The sequence below is a fragment of the Hydra vulgaris genome, chromosome 12 (assembly GCF_038396675.1).
Source record: "Hydra vulgaris chromosome 12, alternate assembly HydraT2T_AEP".
Classification (NCBI taxonomy): domain Eukaryota; kingdom Metazoa; phylum Cnidaria; class Hydrozoa; order Anthoathecata; family Hydridae; genus Hydra; species Hydra vulgaris.
This window is the reverse complement of record NC_088931.1, coordinates 7,266,064-7,287,500: the sequence shown is the minus strand read 5'-3', so window position 1 is coordinate 7,287,500 and position 21,437 is coordinate 7,266,064. Positions and strand designations below refer to the sequence as shown.

The following is a 21,437-nucleotide window of genomic DNA, read 5'->3' as shown; positions in this document are numbered from 1 at the left end:
AACTTTATTAGGCTTTTTATCATAATATATAGTAACATAAAATTTTTTTGTATACGAAGTTATTAAACAAAACTTAAAAAAAAACCATATAAGAAATATTTATAATAAAAAAACTGATTTATAATCTTGCAAACACGCGATTATTTATTTATACAATTATTTAAAGCAATAATAAAAAGTTCACTTAAATTTCTATTTAATAATAAAAGTAAGTTAATAATAAAAAAAGTTATATTTTATATTATGAATGTTTATGTTGTTTTATTTTTATTTTGTTTTATGGTAATAATTTATTTTTTTGCTTGAAAAATACAAATATTGAACGCACACAAGCTTGAAGCAAACCAATACAAAATATATAATAAAAGTAAGGTCTTGAAATCTCATACTTTATATTCAACATCTATTTAATCAAGACCTATTTATTCATTTTTAACAGTAGCTTTACATAATTTAAGGATGCTGCGCTATTCAAAAAGTGCACAGAAATGTCCTAAAAAAAAAAAAAATTTAGGTAAAAAGTTAATTAAATTAATACTCCCTCTGTTCCAAAATTTTTTACATTAAATGATTTGCATTTAATGTAAAAAATTATTGAAAATAAATTATGTTTTTAAACAAAAATGTTTTTTATATAAAATTTAAATGTTTTTCTATAATATTATGAACAATTCATGGCAATAATATTATCTTTTACCGCCACACCATTAGTTTCTAAAAAGGATGTTTTTTTATGAGATATTTTGTTCCAAAATACTGCTTTGATTTGTTAAAAATGAATTATAAACTTAAAAATTTAATAACGCAATATTTTTAGTGGAAAAAAATTATATATAGTATTAGCTTTTGAAAAATTCTTCTTATTTATTAAATTATTTAAGAATGGGTAAAACCATTTAGTTTAAATACTTCATGCTTAATAGATGACTTTATTGTTTTTAAATCTGTAACAAATAAAGTCAGGAGTTTCTAGTGCTCTTATTGCATTTACTGCAATAACGATAAACTTAAAAACAGACAACATTTTTGTTTAAAATGAATGAAAGAGATATGCGTGAACTTACAAACAAGCAATGTAGAGTATTAACGGAAAACTAAAAAAAAGCTTACTTTAAAATACTGTTGGAAAATTCAATGTGTGCACTAATACAACCAGTAACCTTTGGCTTTGTGGACAAGAAATTGTACCAATATCTCTTAAATATTTTTATCTTATCTTATCTTTTTTCTATTTTTGGAGCGGTATGTCCATATGCTCCAAAAAAACCTAAGCTAATAAGTAAAGTGCCGCAAAAAACATAATTTGTAAAAAAAATGATCTTTTTGCAAAAATCTTGAGGGACGCAAGGCCCCCTCAGCACTCCTGTTGTCATGGCTCTTAATAAATATTTTCAAATAGTTTTTTATTTTCTAAATAAGTCATTTTATTAAAGATATTTGATTTTTTTCTTATCAAAATTAGCAATAAAATCAAATCAGAATAGTATTTTGGAACAAAAAAATAAAAAAAAATGGGAACAGTATTTTGGAACGGAGGGAGTATTTTGATTTTTAATATGTTAAATGTAAGTGTATTATTAATTAATAATACACTAAATTAGGTGATTTTTATCCATTACATTTTTGAATAAAATATATATTTATTTCCTTGAGTTTTGCATTACCTCAAGTATTACTAAAATTTTTGCAAATGCCTAAGAAGCAGTAGAAAGGAAAATTAACTGTTATTTGTAACATTTAAGTGAAATTCTGTTGATGCTCTTCTTCAATGAGCTAAGCAATAAAATTATTAAAAAAACTTCAATTTAGTTTATTAAATTGAAATAATTAAAAACATCACTTTTTGTTGTTACGCAAGTTTGTTGCTGTTTTTAACTTAAATACTTTTCAAAAACACAACTAGTAATTGCTTTACCGCCATATTAATTAATAATGGTGACGGAATAAGAGGTTAAAAATATTAAAAAGAAATAGAAAACAGCTTTTTATTAAGGCAAAAAGATTCGCTCCCTGCCAATTTTTTTATCTCGTAAAAAACTTTTTTCACAAGTATAAAAAAAAAAAATTAAAATAAAATAAAAAATATTTATTTTTATATTTTAAGTAATAAATTAATATTTTATTTCATAACAAGAAAAGAAAAAGATTAGTTTATATTAAACATTTAAAATAATATAATATTGAATTGAATTATTTAATATTAAAAAAATTTAAAGAAAATAAACATTCCAAACATTTCTGCTTAAATTTTTAATTGATCTTATTTTGCGGTAATTTATCATATTGTGGTAGTTTAAAAAGTTTCTTTAAAAAATAAAAAGAATTTTATGACGTCAAATTAATTTCAAAGAATTTTATGACGTCAACATTAAGCTAATGTGTTAAGCATTTTTTATTTAAAACAAGGCCTGATATATATATATATATATATATATATATATATATATATATAAAATATATATATTATTTATATATATATTATATATATGTATTATATCAGGGTGTTAGCCAGAAATAAATTTTATACCGCGTTTTTGCCATATTGGGAATTTTTATTTTTGTTGTTTTAGAAAATGTTGGGAATTTTCTAGAAAAGGCTCTAAAAAGCACTCTTAAAAAAAAAAGGTCATTGACTTTTGACATTGGGAATTTTAAGCCCATTGGGAATTCCGCGTTATACGCAGCACCATTGGGCTAGCTAACACCCTGTATATATGTATGTATGTATGTATGTATATATATATATATATATATATATATATATATATATATATATATATATATATATATATATATATATATATATATATATATATAAACTATCTTATTCTATCACTACTGATAAAACTTAAGCTATCACTACTGATAAAACATTGAAAGTTATTTAAAAACTTTAATGTATATTTTGTGCATATTTTTAATTTTTACAAGGAATTTCACTTCTAGTAAAACAAAAAAAAGTGAAATAAAAAACTCTTAAACAATAGATAATTGTGATAAAAAAGTAAAATTTGTTTATTGAACAATATAAATAATAGTCCCGCTAAAATTAAAAATCAGGTTAAATCTAGATAGAGAAATATATATTTTTATAGAGAAATATATATTTTGTAGATAGGCTAACTTATTTTAAGTGTGCATGGTTTTAATGGACACTGCATCTGTCAAGTGATAGAATCAATTATTGAGGGAGCATTTGAGCTTAAAAAGTATCTCTCTTCTGCTACAGCATGGGGCTCTCGGTGGCTGGTGAACTTTAACACAGATTTTTTTCAGCTAATCGTTATCATAATAATCTATCTCTTCCTATATTTATGAACGGCAATGTACTTGATGAGTTATCTACCCTTCATCTTCTAGGATTAACTCTTACCTCCGATCTTTCTTGGAAACTATATATCAAATTGATTGCAAAATTGGCATCTGCTAAGATTGCATCTCTTTATTGTGCTTGCCACATTCTTACTCAGGATTCTAATCTCTATAAATCTCAAATCCGTCTTTGTATAGAATGCTGTTGCCTCATCTGGGGTGGATCTTCCAACAAAGCCCTTTCTCTTTTAGACAAGGGGCTAAAACGCACTGTAAACTTAGTTGGACCTGCTCTTGCAGCCAACCTCCAATCATTATCATATAGTCATAATGTTGCTTCTCTTTCTCTTTTCTGTAAATACTATAATGGGTGCTACTCAAAAGAGCTTATGTCTATTTACTAAAATTCATTTTCGTGTTACTCGTCATTCAATTAAGTCTTATCCTTTTACTGTGACTGTTCTTAAGTGCTTCAAAAATTTTTATTTGTCCAGTTTTTTTCCTCGAACATCAGTTCTTTGGAATTTACTTCCTTCATATTTTTATTGATTTATATAATTTGCAATATTTTAAGTCATCTGTCAATTTTTATCTTGCTTAATAAACTTCATCTTTCCTCTTCCAGTAACTTCCAACTCTAATAGTGGTTCAATGAAATTGAAAGTTATAATAAAGATAAGAATATTATTAAAGAGCAACGAAAGAGCTGACAAAAAACTTGAAAAAAATTTGTATGAGTCAGGAAAACATACAGATAAAAGATAATTCCATAAACATTGATGTGTAAAGAAAAAACTGAATAAGAGTTTTTAGAGTAAAAAGGGACAGATACAGCAAAAAAAATGCAACTTTACTGAATGATGAGTCATGCAAGATCAGTTTTGGTTGATGGAACAAGAGATAATAGCTTGTTTTAGCAGTGGCTTTAATAGAATTTGTCAAAAAGAGAAAGAGATGCCACCTTATGACAATAGGGAAGAGGCTCAGGAGCTAAAGTAGGTCCAGCTGCATTTATAACATGTTTTTGGATAAAAATGGCATCGTTAGAAAAACCACCCCAAATATGACAACAACGTTCCACACAGGAATGAATAAAAGATTTCTAGAAGTAGAAGATAGAATTGGGAATAAGGAAATAGCAAGCACAATAAAGAGAGACAACCTTATCTGTTAATAGTAAATAACTGAGTTTTGTTTGAGCTAAAATTAACAAGTCACTGTGACTTCTAAACTGTCATGGAAAAAGTATTAGATTCAAGATTGGCTGTCTGTTCTAAGCAATCAAAAAGTGATGACTTTTTGATTGCTTATAAATGAATATTTAAACTGAGTATAATAGAGCATAGTGTTAGAGTGTACCTTTTTGTATTGGTTTCTTGCAACAATAAAACAACATTTGTTGTCAAGACAATTGTTCTTTTGAAAAATATGAAAAAACTGATTACAATTAGAAATAACTGTTGCACAAGAAAGCGAAAACCATGGTAACCATTGGTTGAAAACCATTGAGTAGAAGTTACTTGAAACCAATTAGAAAAAATAAAAGCTTTCAAACCTGTCTGAATCCAAGGAGTTTATGTAGAAGGTATAATTATCAGTGGAGAGATAAAAAGCATCAGTCCAAGAATCATCGCAAAGATAATCACAAAAAAAATCTCAGTCAGCTTTAAGGTGACAGTAAAAAATTTGATGATAAAGTCTAAAGAATAGTTATGAGAAATTATAGTCTGAACCACCTAGAAAATACTAGGAGAATCTGAGCACATGCTAGGGTCAGAGACAAGAAATAATATCAAAAAGAGTGCAGTCTTTAGAAGGAGAAAAATAAAGAGCAAAGAAAAAAGGTGATTGAGTGAAAGGTGCTAAGTGGAAGCACATAAAAGAATAATCAGATGATTCAAACCAACAAATAGGTTAATTCGTTTGTAAATGCGCTTCATGTGTGATCTTGACAATGCGCATAAAAAGCCCCAACAAGGGTATTTTGTTTGCAAAATAAGGCACTTTTAATATTCTGATATTTTACAGCTGTTGATGGAGTTATTCTCCCAGAGAGCTACCACAGAGCTCGCTATACCTTACTACCAGCTGGCCTTAAAGTCCTTAAACTGTACCTTTAATAGGAGATAACAGCAAGAGTTGCATAGTCACTAACAAGGATGCATGGAGATAACAGCAAGAGTTGCATAGCCACTAACAAGAATGCACAAGCAAACACTCATGATTAAAGTCAAGAAGGTCCAGCATTTATCATCCTAGGCAAGAAACAATGTACTATGTTTACATCTTCACTTGCCTAATAGATGTATAAGGAGTGCAAGGTTGTTCAACAGAATTTTTCTGATTACTCCTAAAGTCTCTTCCTAGGATGCCTTCTATAAGTCAGTAGTTGGGTATAGTTAACATGCTAAAGATAAGTATTTTTATTAAGATGTCATCTCTAGTTTTTATTAATGAAGAGCCCCAAGGTAGTGATATTTCAAGTGAAAGTATTGCCCTATGTTACCAGCCATAATAATAATAATTAAAGGCAATGCTACCAGTAATAATAATGATAATAATAACAATTTATGTAAAAGGTAATGTTACCAGCAATAATAACAATAACAGTATATGTAAGCAATATAAACAATATATGTAAAAAGTAATATTACCAGTAGCAACAATAATAATAACAATTTTAATAACGATATATGTAATAATAATAGTAACAGTATATGCAATAAGTTATATAAATTCATGTCATTTTGAATTCTTTATAGCATTTAGTGAATTTTGTTATATATATATATATATATATATATATATATATATATATATATATATATATATATATATATATATATGTATATATATATATATATATATATGTGTATATATATATATATATGTATATATATATATATATATATATATATATATATATATATATATATATATATATATATATATATATATATAATTTAAATATAATATATTATATGATAAAAATTGCAGATAAAAGTATGTTGTATATGATTATTAGCTTACAACAAGTTTGCTTCTCAATTTGATATTATGCGTTATAATGTTGATATCAACATGGTTACTCGCAAATTCTCTTGAAAACTATGTATTGGCTAGTTCACGTTTAAAGAATCATTCATGCTCTGATAAATATGGTGATTGTGATTGTAATGAAGAAACTTATAAAGGTATTTTTTTTTTTTTCAAAAACACAATTAAAAATTTTATATTAGAGAGGGTTTAAGTTGTTTCAGTTAATAATTTAAGTTAATAATTTAAGTTAAATAAATAATCAGTTAATAACTATTGGATAACGTTAATCCAAGTATATCTTAAGTATACTATATTATCAAGTTGGTACAATAATATATTATGCCAACTTTTATAACAATGAATTATTATGCATTTTTTCTGAAAAAGAATGAAATATTTTTTTGTAGATCTCTTTTATACTTAGTAGAAAAAATATAAAATCATCTATAAATATTACACATCATAAAAGTAACTAAAACGTGTTTTTATATTTTTATTTGCCTCAATAAAAAACAATGAGTTGTTTTTAAATGTTCATCATTTAATTTTCTCCTATTTTTTATTTATATTTCTTCTTATGTTTTAATATAAATATAACTGCATTTTGTGAAAATTTTTGTTGTAAACACATTGTAAACACCAAAGTTAACACAACACATGATATATGTGTTGTGTTTTTGTAGATCTAAATCTAATTTTTGTAAATCTTTTGTAAAAAATTTTTCAAAACTTTTTTTTTTTATCTAAGAAGAAAAACAACTAAGACATTATTTAAAAAGTTTTAAATATAAAGTAAATAATATGAAGATAAAAAATACGAGTATAAAAAAAGATTTTAAAACTTAATAACAATAAAGTAACTACACTTGAAATAACTATTAACAGGACAACAACATACAATTTGAAAAGAAAGTTTCAACTTTTAAATGTATAATCTTAAATTCTTTAAAGCTATTAGCTATGCATTGAGATTTTAAAATCTTTGCTTTTCATTTGTGCTGCCAGATGTCCGGCTTTTATGTTGGAGTTTTTTAAAGTGTGTGTTTTCACTATGAATAAAATTATATTTTCATATTTGATAAATATAAAGTTATAAAAAAGATTATTCATCTTTTTTCAATTTCAGCGGTTACGGTACGTTATATTTATTATAAGAAAACTATTGTTGCATTTATAAAGTAGCATTTAAAATGTATTTTTATTTGTGCCATCTTTTATGTAATTAAACTTTAAATGAATGAGAATTGTGAAAAAACTATTGACACATTTATATAGTAGTGTTTAAAGTGTTTTGGTATTTATATTTGCGTCACGTTTTATGTAATTAACCTTTGGTTGAATGAAAAATGCGACTTTAAGGACTTTTAAAAAAAAAGTTAAAAAAAAAAAATTTAAACTAACGTTTTAAACATCTTGGTATTTTTATTGGGCACTCACTCTTTTTTAAAGAGAGAAAAAAAAAGTTTTTTTGTAGTTTTTGTAACTTTTAATGAACAATAATTGAAAGATAAAATAGCTTTCAAACAAAGTTTTTTTGAAGTTATTCCCTAAAATAAAAATGTAATAAAAATGGAATGGTATCTATATCTGTAATTAAGTTAATGTCGTTGTTCAAAAGTCCTCCTTCAACCACGTCAAACAAACATTCCAAATCACTGTTTATCTCGAAATCGCTGTTAAAAAATGCCATTTTTTAAACTTGTGCAGGTTTGCCGGGTCGTTGTGCAGTTTTCAAGTTAAAATCGAAAAACACTGGAAACGGTCCGTGTTTCCAGACTATGTATTCTTATGACTATGCTATTATAGAGCTTATAATAAAACTTTATTTTTATATTAAAATTTTATTATATTATTTAAAGGTGTTTTAACAAGCGTTTTAACAAAATTAAATTAAAAAAGTTTTTATTTAATTAAAAGTGTTTGATAAATAAACTTTTAACGTAAGAAATTTTTATAATTTAATTTTGTAAAAATTTTTGTTAATTAAAAGCAGTTATGACTTCTGGCATAAGTGCGCCGAAAGAATTTGCAAACATTGGCATAAGTGCGAACTGGCATAAGTGCGAATTGGCATAAGTGCAAATTGGCATAAGTGCGAACTTGCCAATTCACCACTTATGCCAATTTGCACTTATGCCAATGTTTGCAAATTCTTTCGGCGCACTTATGCTAATTCGCGCTTGTGCCAGTTTTTGCAATTGGTTCGCACTTATGCCAGTTCGCACTTATGCCAGTTCGCACTTATGCCAATGTTTGCAAATTCTTTCGGCGCACTTATGCCAGTTCGCGCTTGTGCTAGTTCGCACTTATGCCAGTTTTTGCAATTGTTTCGCACTTACGTTAGTGCGCGCTTGTGCCAGTTCGCACTTATGCCAGTTCGCACTTATACCAGTCCCACTTATGCAGATTCGCAGTTATGAAATTCGCACTTATTCAGTCGCCCCTATTTAAACAGAATGACGTAAGTTTATAGAAAAGAAGGAAAATAAACTTCAACAATAAGACTTTAAAAATATTGCTTTATTGTTACGTTAGATTAAAAAGTAATTATCAAAAGCTGTTTCATTGATAAAAATTAATATTTCGTTGATGAAAATTAATAGTCTTTCGAAAACAAAAGAACAAATTTACTTTTACTGGCAAAAATGTTACTAAATGTAGAAATGCAAACTGCGGCAAAAAAAAAAAATTTGAATAATGATTAACATAAATTTAAGTAATAAGTTAAAAAATGAACCAGTTTTAATAGTCGCCCGCCAGGCGATTCAATTGCATCAAAACATTATTTCCAGTAGCCCTTCGAAAGATTTGAGTGGCATTTGCCATCGGGCGACCGCAAGTGTACACCACTGCATAAAATGGCAAGCAACTTGTAATATCAATTGTGGTATTAAGAAATACATAAGAGCTCAGTAATTAAATAGGTTTTATTGATGCTCCCTGTACTAATTCTCATTTAACTCTTGTCTAAGAGAGAGAGAGGGAGAAAAAGAAAGTGTTTCCAAAGCAGCATATTAAAAAAAGTAAAAAAGCAATAAATAATATTAACTGGTTTTATTAAATTACCAGTAAACAAAAGAACTTTTACCTTTATTATGTAAAGATCCAGCTTCTCTCTAACTGTTGACTAATGATTAATAGAGTAAATTTCATATCATTAAATTTACAAAATTAAAACCATGTTTCAACAGTAAGCAAACTAATCAAGTGATGACAAAGGCAACAAAAAGAAAGGAACATAGTTATGTCTGAATTTATAAAGAAATTTCAATTTAAAACTGTTTCAACTGTTACTATAAATAGTAAAATTCATGCTTAGTATTGTTCTAAAGTGTTTAAAATCAAATAAACAAACATTAACACTGCTTGACACTGAATTCTGGCAAGTAAGTTTTCTGCTCGTCGAGCAGCATTTTTTACATTTCAACAATGACTAATTTCATCTTGCCTAGCTCTATCTCTTTCATTTGGACAACAATTATTTTAGCCTATTAGGGTTTACAGAAATAAATTCTTTGCCTATTATTAGCCATTTCAATTTCACTGTTTTCTTTAAACATACTACCAGTAATATTACTATTGTTACAATTGAATAGTAAATAAATGTAAAAGAATCTTACAAACTGTGATCTTTTCTAATCAAAGACTGTTGTTTATCAAAAATATAAAACAATATTTATTTACATCAATAAATGAAGCAATATCAGTCAGTATATTTTACTCTAAAGTAATAAAAAAAAATAAAGGAGTTCAAGAGTATGTGTATATTAATATTTTCTAAGAGAAAATATTCATATACAGAGAAATATAAAATATACTGAGATATAGGCACATTTACGTATATAAACTTATTTGTCAACAAATTATAGGGAGTCTTCCATGTTAAATACATAAAATATATATCTAATAAAGAATATACCCCATATAAAATAAAAAAGTATTGCAAACTTACTAAAATCAGTACCAGTTCTACTAAAAAATTTTTAGTAGAACTGGTACTGATAATAACTAATATTAACCCTTCTAATAAGAATAAAAAATAACAATAAAGTGATCGGAAGTGACTAAAAATCACTTCATCTATTTCTATTTGCTCTAAAAAATAGTTTTCAACTCTTTCCAATTGTACTAAAATATAAAACAAAACTTGCTTAGCAAAGTTGCTTAGTTCTTAAAAATCTGAAAACAGAAAAGTAAAACATTTTTTTATTAAAACTACTATATTTAGGGTAAAAATATATGAAATCATCCAGACCATGACACCCTTACGTCTCAGAATTTGTTTATTTTTACACCACTTGCAGTCCATATCAAAAAAATAATAACTGCGAAAAATTTAGTTAAAAATACCAATGGGTTCCAGAGATATCGTCACTTGAAATAATGCTGACTCAGCATTTTAGTGATTTTCTGAAGTGACTACAAAGCAACTTTGACATACAGTATCTTCATAATGGCTTGGGGAAATTTCCTAAAATTTGGTACTCTAATAGATTTTAACTTGAGAAATCCAAAAATAGCACTCATAAGACTCGATTATCTCAAGCCTCATTTATCCAATTTTGTTCAAAATTATTGACTTGTAGATTAGTGATTTTTGGAGGTAAAATGAAGACTGTGGCCCAAAATCCCGAGTAAAAAGTTTAATTGTATATCATTATTTCATCTTAGGTCTACTGAAAAAAATTAGATTCATCAATTGTCTCTCTAATACGTGATCAAAATTTGCATTTAAAAATGGTGTCTTTTTAGAAAAATTTAAATTTTGTAACAAAAGCAATTAAAATATTTTGTAAAACATTTATTTGAATAAAACATCAAATAGTGTCATTTATTGACTAGTTTAGGACATTTATAGTCATAGGCCAAGGGAGATACCCTCCCCTCCCACGGGAGGCCCCTACGCCCCTCTCCCAATCTCCCTAGATTTTTTTTTTTTTTTTTTTTTTTTTTTAGCATAAAATGAATAAATAATGCAAAAACATGCAATTTAATTTTAATTTTGAAAAAAAAAAAATTTCATTATTTCAAATTGGGGACTTAAAACCTCCTTTTATATAAAAAACAAACATAAGTTTTGTTTTGTTCTTTTTTAAGGTATTTACTTGTTTGTATTTTCTTAAAGAATTACTTTTAATTTTATAGTTTTTATATTGTTTTGTTAGGTAATAAATAATAAAAATAATTAATATGGAGAAATGTGACATTGGAAAAAGTCTTAACATTCATTGCCACAAAACTGGATTTTCAAGAAAACAAGGTTTTGTTCAATTTAAAGATCTTCCTTGTGAAAAACAAGAAGAAATTATATGGCGAGCAAATTTAAAGGAAAAATATAGTTCAATAAGAATTATATGTTGTTATCATGAGCAATTCTATGGAAAATATTTTGAGAGAAAAATTACAAATTGTTGCAATCCTTTTGGAACACACAAGGAAAGTAAAAAAATTGCTATAAAAGGTAATCTTACCTTATTTACAACAGAATTGATATGGAAATTAAAAGAAAACAATTTATTATTTATAAAATGTTTGATAATTTCAGTTATTTTAACCACGTAAAACTAAATTTGTTTTTTAGGTAATATAAAGATTTCCATAGACATGGCAAACTATTTGCAAAAAAATAATGTTTATGTAACCCCAGGTTAGAAATTCTGCAGTAAATGTTACAAAAAAGCAATAGAAACTGATGAAGATTTAAATTCACAGGAGGAATGGGAATCCAAAAGTGAGAAAAAAAATAAGTTAGATAACTATAGAATTGCTTGGAATTTCACCAGTCAAACTAAAAAGTCTTTCAAAACACAGCAAATTGCCTGTAGCAAAACAAAAGTTTGAGAACACTATTGACAGAGTTGCAAAAATGGTCTCATTAGCATATAATATTAAAGAAACTTTTTTAACAACAGAAATTAAAAGCCCCATTTTAAACAACAACATTAACAATGACCATGATCTAGACATTTTAATGTATGAAATAAAAAATAAAATTTCAGAGATTGGCTCTTATTGCCATAAGGTGCAAATGTTAACACTCGCACCAAAATCATGGACACGTAAAAAGATATCAAGCTACTTTAAAGTGTCTGAGTATCTTGTTTGAACAGCAAGAAAAGTTAAAAATGAGAATGGAATTCTATCATTACCCGGAAAAAAAACTGGAAACCCACTTTCACCAGAAACAGTTAATTTAGTGATTAACTTTTATCAAAGTGATGAATTTTCAAGAATGATGCCAGGAAAAAAAGATTATGTAAGTATTAAGAAAAACCAACATGTTCAAAAAAGATTATTGCTACTCAATCTTAATGAATTACATGTTGCATTTAAAAAAGACTACCCTAACGTCAAAGTCAGTTTGTCAAAATTTTGTACTCTTAAACCTAAATGGTGTATTACAACTAATGCGCCAGGTACCCACAATGTATGTGTTTGCATACATCACCAAAATACAAAATTTCTCATTGATGCCATTAGGTGGAATAAAAGTTATAAAGATTTCATGGCATTGATTGTTTGCTCCCTTGAAAATGCAGAATGTATGTTGCATCGATGTAACCAATGCCCTGGTATTGAAGTGTTAAAAAGTTTTTTAGTGCAGGAGTTTATGGACCATGAGCATGAAGAAGATGTAGTATTTAAGCAATGGCAGAGTACCGATCGTACAACACTACTTTCAAAGTCATTGCCACTAGATGAATTTAATGATTTATTATGTGACAGCATTGACAACCTTACCACTCATTCATATATTACAAAAACACAAAGTAGATACTTAAAAAACTGTAAAGAAAATCTTAACCAAAACGAATGCTTAATTTTAGGAGATTTTGCTGAAAACTATCAATATGTTGTTCAGGATGAGGTTCAAAGTTATCACTGGAGCAAAAGTCAATGCTGACTTTATACAATTGTACTTTATTTTATAGAGAACAAACTTCTCAAACATAAATCTTTTTGTTACCTTTCAGAAGATGTTGATCATGACACAGGATTTATTTACAAGACTCAGGAAGATATAACTAGATATATCAAAGAAAATCTACCTGATGTATCAAGTGTGAAATACTTTTCCGATGGTTGTGCAGCACAATTTAAAAATTTTAAAAATTTTATCAATCTTTGTCATCACAGTAAAGACTTTGATTTAAATGCTGAATGGGTATTTTTTGCTACCAGTCATGGTAAATCCCCCTGTGATGGTATTGGTGGGAGTGTTAAAAGAGTAGTATGTCAAGAAAGTCTAAAACAAATAACTACTGGACAGATTTTAGATGTTAATTTAATGTACTCCTTTTGTAAAGCCAAGATAAATGGAATTTATTTTAAGTTATTTTCAAAAGAAGAAATTGATCAAACACGAGCACAATTAGAAAAAAGATATTTAGGTGGAAGAACAGTTCCTGGCACAAGGATGTATCATCATTTTATTCCAATTGCTCCAAACACTATAAGTTATAAAAAAATAAGTACTGATGCATGCACTGAAATATTTAATATCATTCCAAAAAGCAAACATTATGTAGATATTTCATTAAATATTAAAAAAATGGATTATATTGCATGTTTTTATGATGGATTTTGGTGGGTAGGGATTGCTGAAGATGTAAGTGAGCTTGCTATAAAAGTCAGCTTCATGCATCCACATGGACCAGGTAAAAACTTCTTTTGGCCAATGAGAACTGATGAGTGTTGGGTGCTCAATTCTGAAGTTATATGCCTAATTTCTACACCGCGAACAATATCAGGTCGTACATACAACATATCTGATTTAGATTTGAAGAATATAAACTGTTGGTTACAAAAAAAAATTAATTATGTTTAAAATAATTTTGTTTTTATTTTATTTACCTATTTTGAATTTAAAATGTCTTTTATTTTTTTCAAATTCTTGAATTGTAGGCTGAGAAGGAGGGGTGGGGGTTTTAATAAATCACAAATCACTCCCATCTTATTATGTCAATGACTATATTAGTCTAAAACTACATGAAGATATTGATTGTCAAAATGTTTTAAAAACGTTTTAATATCTTTGGTTTTAAAATTTATGACTTAAAATCGTAAAAAGATCTTTGAAATAAGAGGTAAGTATTTATTGATTTGAAGTAACGCAAATAAACTGTTTCTCAAACTTAAACTGAAAAAATATGTTTTTAAAATGTATTTTAACAATCAACTATTATTTATTCATTTTATGTAAAAAAAAAAAAAAAAAATCTAGGGAGATGGGGGGCGGCGTGGGGCCTCCCGTGGGAGGGGAGGGCGTCTTCCTTGGCCCATGACTATAAATATCCTAAACTAGTCAATAAATGACACTATTTGATGTTTTATTCAAATAAATGTTTTACAAAATATTTTAATTGCTTTTGTTACAAAATTTAAATTTTTCTAAAAAGACACCATTTTTAAATGCAAATTTTGATCATGTATTAGACAATTGATGAATCTAATTTTTTTCAGTAGACCTAAGATAAAATAATGATATACAATTAAACTTTTTACTCGGGATTTCGGGCCACAGTCTTTATTTTACCTCCAAAAATCACTAATTTACTAGTCAATAATTTTGAACAAAATTTTTTGATATGGACTGCATGTGGTGTAAAAATAAACAAATTCTGAGACGTAAGGGTGTCGAAAATTATTTTTTTTGGATGATTTCATATATTTTTACCCTTTAAACAAATTAAATTAAATACAGCTCAAGGACTTCCTACATTGTTGATGGCAAATCTACAACACGTCCTGGTTTAATATTATGATCATTTCCAAGGTTGTTTACATGTTCATGTAAGGCATCGTATTGCTCGCTTCTCTGTTTGTTTAGGTTAGTTGTCTAACTGAAAGTCTATAATTGTAATACTGAGATAATGTAACATGATTTCTAACCAATGTAGCACGTTCAGGGTTGCAATCCTCGGAATCAGGGTCAGCATTCAGCAATGCCGACCTAAAAGTGATTGAAGTCGGCAAAAAATTGCCGACCTTCTTTTGATGTTTTATGGTGAGACCTTTGTATCAAATTTTATTTGCTGACCTGATGCCGACCTCTAAAAGATTGAGGTCAATCTCAATGTTCCTAATTCCGAGGGTTGGGGTTGTGAGCCAATTGATTATGCCAACAAGCATCACCCCTTGGAAAAAATAGAGAATAAACCATAGGATCAAAGTTGGCAGACATACATGATATAGTTTTAAGAGGATGACCTCTTGGGTAAATAACAACTTCCCTGGAAGCAGGTGGAGCATCATCTTCGCCAACAAATACAACTGCAACTTCGTTATGTGAAGGGAGATTATAGCAACGTCTATCTTTCCCTTCATGTCAAGACATTTTTACAACTGAGACTGAGCAACTTTCTATAGCTGCTTGGCGAATTTCTTCATCTTCCACTTCAGCCATGTTTTTAAATGCAGGAACAAATGGGTTCTCTCCACTAATAATAGTTTGCAATCGAAACATTAAATCATTTAGGCAAAGATCATTACCATGTTGTCGCATTCTAAAATTTACTGCTGCATCATAGATGTATAATTGACAATATGTCAGCAGAACATCTTGATCTGGCCTAAGATTACCTATACCATGTAAAACTTGGCCACATATTCTAAAACATGGCAGCCTATGATTCATGGGTTGAACTGCATTAGCTGTAAATGAAGCAAAAGAAAGACAGGCATTATAATTTCGAATATATTTAATTTTGGGATTTTTTGTGATTGTGATCTTTTCTATACTTTTTTTTTTTTTTACTACTAATATAGTAAAAAAGTATATAGCATACACAAGTAATTTTTATAAAAGTGACATAAGAAATTGTCATTTAAAATAAGTTATTTAAATATCAATTTGGTAAGCTAAATGTCTATCAACTCAAAACATTACAAAAAAATAACAGCACACAACAATAGAACACACCATTAGACAATATAACATGTATATACAGAACTTAAGTAACATAACGTTCATATATAACAGAACATAAGTAACAACATTACACAAAATGCTATCAAAAGAAATTATTATATATTTCCAGAATAATTAATAATAAAGGCTAGAAAACACCTAGACCTAAAGCAGTAACTCAATTTGACATTAAACACTACCAAGTCATACCTCTGCTATTAGTACATCACTTGGCTGGCAAGTTTGACAAATCTTGCTCTATACATTTTCCAAGTCACAGCACTTTGAAAACAACAAAAAATAAGCATATGTACCAACTTTAAACACAATATATATATATTCAACATTATATAAACATATTTAAACACATTTATAAACAATAATATAACACATACTACCACATAAACAAATAATAAAAAAAAAATTTAAACTATTATAAAAACACATTCGTAAAACAGTTATAAAGCACATATTACCACATACACATGTTTATCAAGAAAAGCATATATGCAAACAATAAACATATATAACTTGAATTGTGCAAACAAAAATTTTAAAAATGACATGAGAAAATTTAAAAAGATCTAAAGTAAACAAAATATAAATATATACACAAACAATATTCTTTACCTTTATTTTTATTTGTTTATTAGAACTGTAATCCACATAACAAAATTTAACCTTCACATACATTTAAATTTTAATTTATTTTTTTAAATTTCTTAAAAAAGAACAAAAATATTTTATAGAATCACCAAAATTTCAAAGTAGTAATAACCAATTTTATGGAAATAGCATTAGTATAACTTTTTTTTTTGCAAAAAAAGTGCATAAAATATAATTAAGCCTCATCCATACCCCATTTTCCTTCTGAAAAAATAAAATATAAAAAGCTCAATAAAAACAAAACTGCTAAAAAAAAATAAAAAAAAAACTGCTAAAAAAAAATAAAAACAAAACTGCTAAAAAAAAATAAAAACAAAACTGCTAAAAAAAAATAAAAACAAAACTGCTAAAAAAAAATAAAAACAAAACTGCTAAAAAAAAATAAAGCTAAAAGAAAAGCTGAAACAAAAAAAATGCAAAGGATTTTAAAAATTAAAAGATCCTTTCTAATTTATATCTAATAAAAATGTAATGTATACAAATTGCTAAACTATTTCCTATACTTTCTTCAAATATAATATGATCTTAATGATGATTATTTATCTTAATATGATTCTTTATCTAATATTTTTACACTAATAAATAATAATTAAATTCCAAAAGCTAAAAAGTTTTAACTCGCTTGACAGATCTTTCTCCAATGACTGCATGCATTTTGAGAATGCGCTCTTTCAAGTTCAGTAAAGCCTAGTAACTAATTAAAACTACTTTAAAAATGATAGTGAAACGACATTGAATGTTGACTGCAGCAATTATATTAAGATGCATATTTGTAAGAGGCCAAAATAGGTGCTAGACATCATAAAACATGCTAAAAGAGGGCAACCAAGCAGAGTTATTTGCTAAGAACTATTTCTCTAATTTGACACTTGAGTTTAATGGCCATACCTTTCCTGCCATTCCAGTTAAACAGATTAACTCCTTGTTTGACATCTAAATCAATTCAGCTCCCAATGCTAAAGTCTCGATTTTAGTCTTCTATGGCTTATGGTTCAGACCATTTCCATCATAGTTTTACAAAAGTGTTCTCCAGAATTCTCTTCAATCCTCGCTAAACTATTATTGAGTGCTAAATAAGTGGTTTCAATATTCAAACACTCTGACCTCTCCAACTATCCTACAATTAGTCCTCTCTATTACTATTTTCTTCATATAAAAGTTTTAAGATTATTAAATCATTTTTTTCTAACCACAATATTAAAACCTATACACACATTAACACACACACACACATATATATATATGTATATATATTATTTGTATGACAATTTTGTAAATATTTTTTTTTCTGTATTTGCGCATTTATATGATCTCTTTTATACTTTTTTTTAATTAATTTTAGGAGTGAGCTGTGATTATATAAAAAGTCTTGTAACTATTTTAAAAGTTACATTAGCTGTTAGTATCCTTGGTTTATTTACATCATTTATAGGTACTTCATTAGGTTGTGCAGGTCACTGTTGTTGCCCTGCAAATGAGGTAATTTTTGATTTTAAAGTTCTAAATATGTTTATCACAATGTTATTAAACAATCTATCTTATTGATCAAAACCAAATTATTATAATTTTTAAAAATGTACTCAAGTTTTTTATAAGTTGTGTTTATATATAAGCTCTTTTCATAAACTTTTTATAAGCCATTTTTATTAAATTGTTTTCATAAGCTCCTTTTGTGAAGTTTTAAAGTAAAAATTGTTAAATCATAAAGTCACCTTCAACGAACAATATTCTTTTATAATATTCATATATTTAAAATATGTCAAAATATAATATGTTTTGACATATTTTGAATTATTCCTTGAGCAAGACAACGAACTTTTGTCTTAACACCTCTCATCAAGTGTTGCACAATGTGGGCGGAAAATTTATCACAAATTTCTTAACTTTTTAAGCAGCTCAGACTGTGACTTTACCTTGTGTTTTATTTAATTTAAACTAGCAAAAAGGCCAAAAAATTTTGTTTTGGTCAATTTTTTAAAAATTGGACCACAAAACTTATAAACAGTGTTAGTATGTAATGATAAAGGTTGAGCACTACTTGTTTACTGTGCTAAATAAAAATACAATATCTATAGAGAACTAGCTGATCAAACTACTATGTCTATTCCAAACCAACCTTTTCTATACCTTTTCCTTATATATATATGTATATATATATATAATATTTTTCAGTAAATAGTAGAAAAATAATTCATTCAAAAAAATAACTTTAAGAGCAAAAAAAAATTAACATACATACCTTTTCTGCATACGTAGAAATTTTAAGAGATTGATGGTTTTTTTTTACTACTCGCATAACTTCTATTATCGCATTTTCAATTTTTTTAATCTGGCCGTATATATTTATAGCAAAAAAGACTTAATTGTTAAAATAAAGTTTTAATGTTTTTACTAGATACAGGCTTTTTTTTCTTTTTATTTTTTTTACCTCCACAGCAGTATCTTCTAAAGTAGCAGGATGGGCTTATTAATTTTTACTTTATAAAGTTTCAGACCATAACACTTTTTCAGACCATCCGCAACTTATTAGGATAATCGCCACGTTATTTTTGAAGAAAATAAAGTTTAAATGTAAAATCTTTTTTCCTATAAGAAAGAAAGTTGTCTCTTTAATGTGTGTTAAACGCGCAGATTTCACTAATTACCTCAACAGTTTAATAACAAGTATCTCTATCATGACATGTGCAACCTTTTCTTTCTTTGCAACAAGTTCTCCCGTATTTAATGTTTTTGAAATTTTAAGCTTTTTATTTATTTCATTAATTATAGTATATAATATCTTTATAAATTTTGTATATATGTATATAATATCTATAGAACTTCAAAAATATTTTGTATTTTAAAAAATTGAAAAAGATTACAAAAGGGTTTGAACCACAGCGATGCACTGCAGAAACGCTGCAAGCTAACCACCTCGGCCACTAATGCGTATAGTTCGATAAAAGTTTTAATACTGTTTAATAAACAAAAAAGTTGTATTCATGTTTTTTATAATTAGAAACCTGACTCAGTCATAGATAGTGCATGACACTTAAAGCAATAAGTTATGTGGTTTTCTCATTTTTGCTAATCAACCCTAGTTCGTAACAATGGGCCTCCTTCACCTTGTGAAAAAAGACTTTGTATCTTGTAATGCAACTTCTAAATTGTAATCGTGAATTTCAAATAAATTGAAGACAAAACCAAAGAACTATTTATTTGTTAGGCGTTGTAAATATTACATAGTTTCATTTTTTGCACATCAAGAGATTATTAAATGAAATTTGAAATCTGTCAATGAATATAAAGTAAGTGTTTAAAAAGAGGAGATCGTGATGAAATTTTAATTATATTTTGTGTTGCGCTCTTTTACGTAAATTCTAAAACAACGAACGCTTTAGTATGAACATGTACAAGTTTGAAATTTGGTATTTAGTTATATTTTAAACACTAATTATACTATAAATACTTTTAATTGTAGTTGTTTTTAACTAAAAAAATTAATTTTAGTATAAACATTACATACTAAAACGTTAGATATACTACATTAATGTATAAAAAATAAAATCGTGTTTGATGCATATATATAAGGCTGGATTTTATATTTTTACACCTTTCGGCACTGTTCTTTCACCTGCGGTAATTCACATATAACATTTTTTATTTTTAGCAGCCAGTTGCGAGTCTACACAATCAACAGGTAGTCATAACGCAAAGAAGTGACGAAGGATTTCCACCAGGAATTATAACATATCAACCCTACTATATAAATCAAATGCCACCTCCTTACAGTGAAGTTCAAACAAATGAAAAGCATTTTGATAATGGTGAAAACAACCAAGATTTTAACAATGATCCTACCGCGCAGGTCAATCCCGCATATGGAGTTTTTGCATTGCGTTAATAGAAAGCTATAAATTTATAGCATGAAATATTTGTTTAATCAAATCTAAAAATCGAATCTGCAGAAATTTTGTTGCACAAAACCATCTATAACTACTTATTGAGAATTTTCAAATGAATTAAAACGGTCTTAAATAATCAGATTGTGTTTTTGCTAACGGTTTTGTCTTTTCAACAAACTATAAACAAAAATATAACAAATGGTACATAGGCTTTCTTATTTTGATCATTGGATTTTTAAAAAGCCGATAACTTTTTTATTAATGATGGTTGTCACATCGACTGAAAATGAGACAACGTAAATATTCAGAGAACTGACAATTATTTATATATAATATTTTAACAACAATACATTGATTTTATAAAAACTTTTGTAACTAATGAGTTCATTTAATATAAACAAGTATAAATATTTAACAAAAAAATGAACATAATGTATCTTGTTGAGAAATGAAAAATTAGTTAACTGCTCATCTCAGGTTTTAAACTTGCTACTAGACTGCTTGTACACTTACAATTACGTAAAATGCGAAATTTTTTGTAATTGATAGTGATCGACCGAAATTGGAATTTTGCCGAAATTTCGGTTTCGGTTCATTTCGGTTGCGGCATTTCTCAACCGAAACCG

General features: G+C 27.2%; 1 protein-coding gene across 4 annotated transcripts in view; it reads left to right on the top strand.

The window, feature by feature from the left end:
- LOC101237842 (uncharacterized) overlaps positions 1-21,282 on the top strand; it is a 27,517-nt gene extending 6,235 nt beyond the window's left edge. Inside the window, exons 3-5 of one of the 4 annotated variants that reach the window (XM_065811393.1) lie at positions 6,338-6,506; positions 18,270-18,406; positions 20,580-21,282. In XM_065811393.1, coding sequence (XP_065667465.1) covers positions 6,338-6,506; positions 18,270-18,406; positions 20,580-20,810 — 537 coding nt within the window. In that variant the 3' untranslated portion in view covers positions 20,811-21,282. Of the gene's footprint in view, positions 1-6,337; positions 6,507-18,269; positions 18,407-20,576 lie in introns of all 4 variants that reach the window. The other 3 variants (XM_065811392.1, XM_065811395.1, XM_065811394.1) reach the window with 3 other exon arrangements.
- Positions 21,283-21,437: the final 155 nt, after the last annotated feature.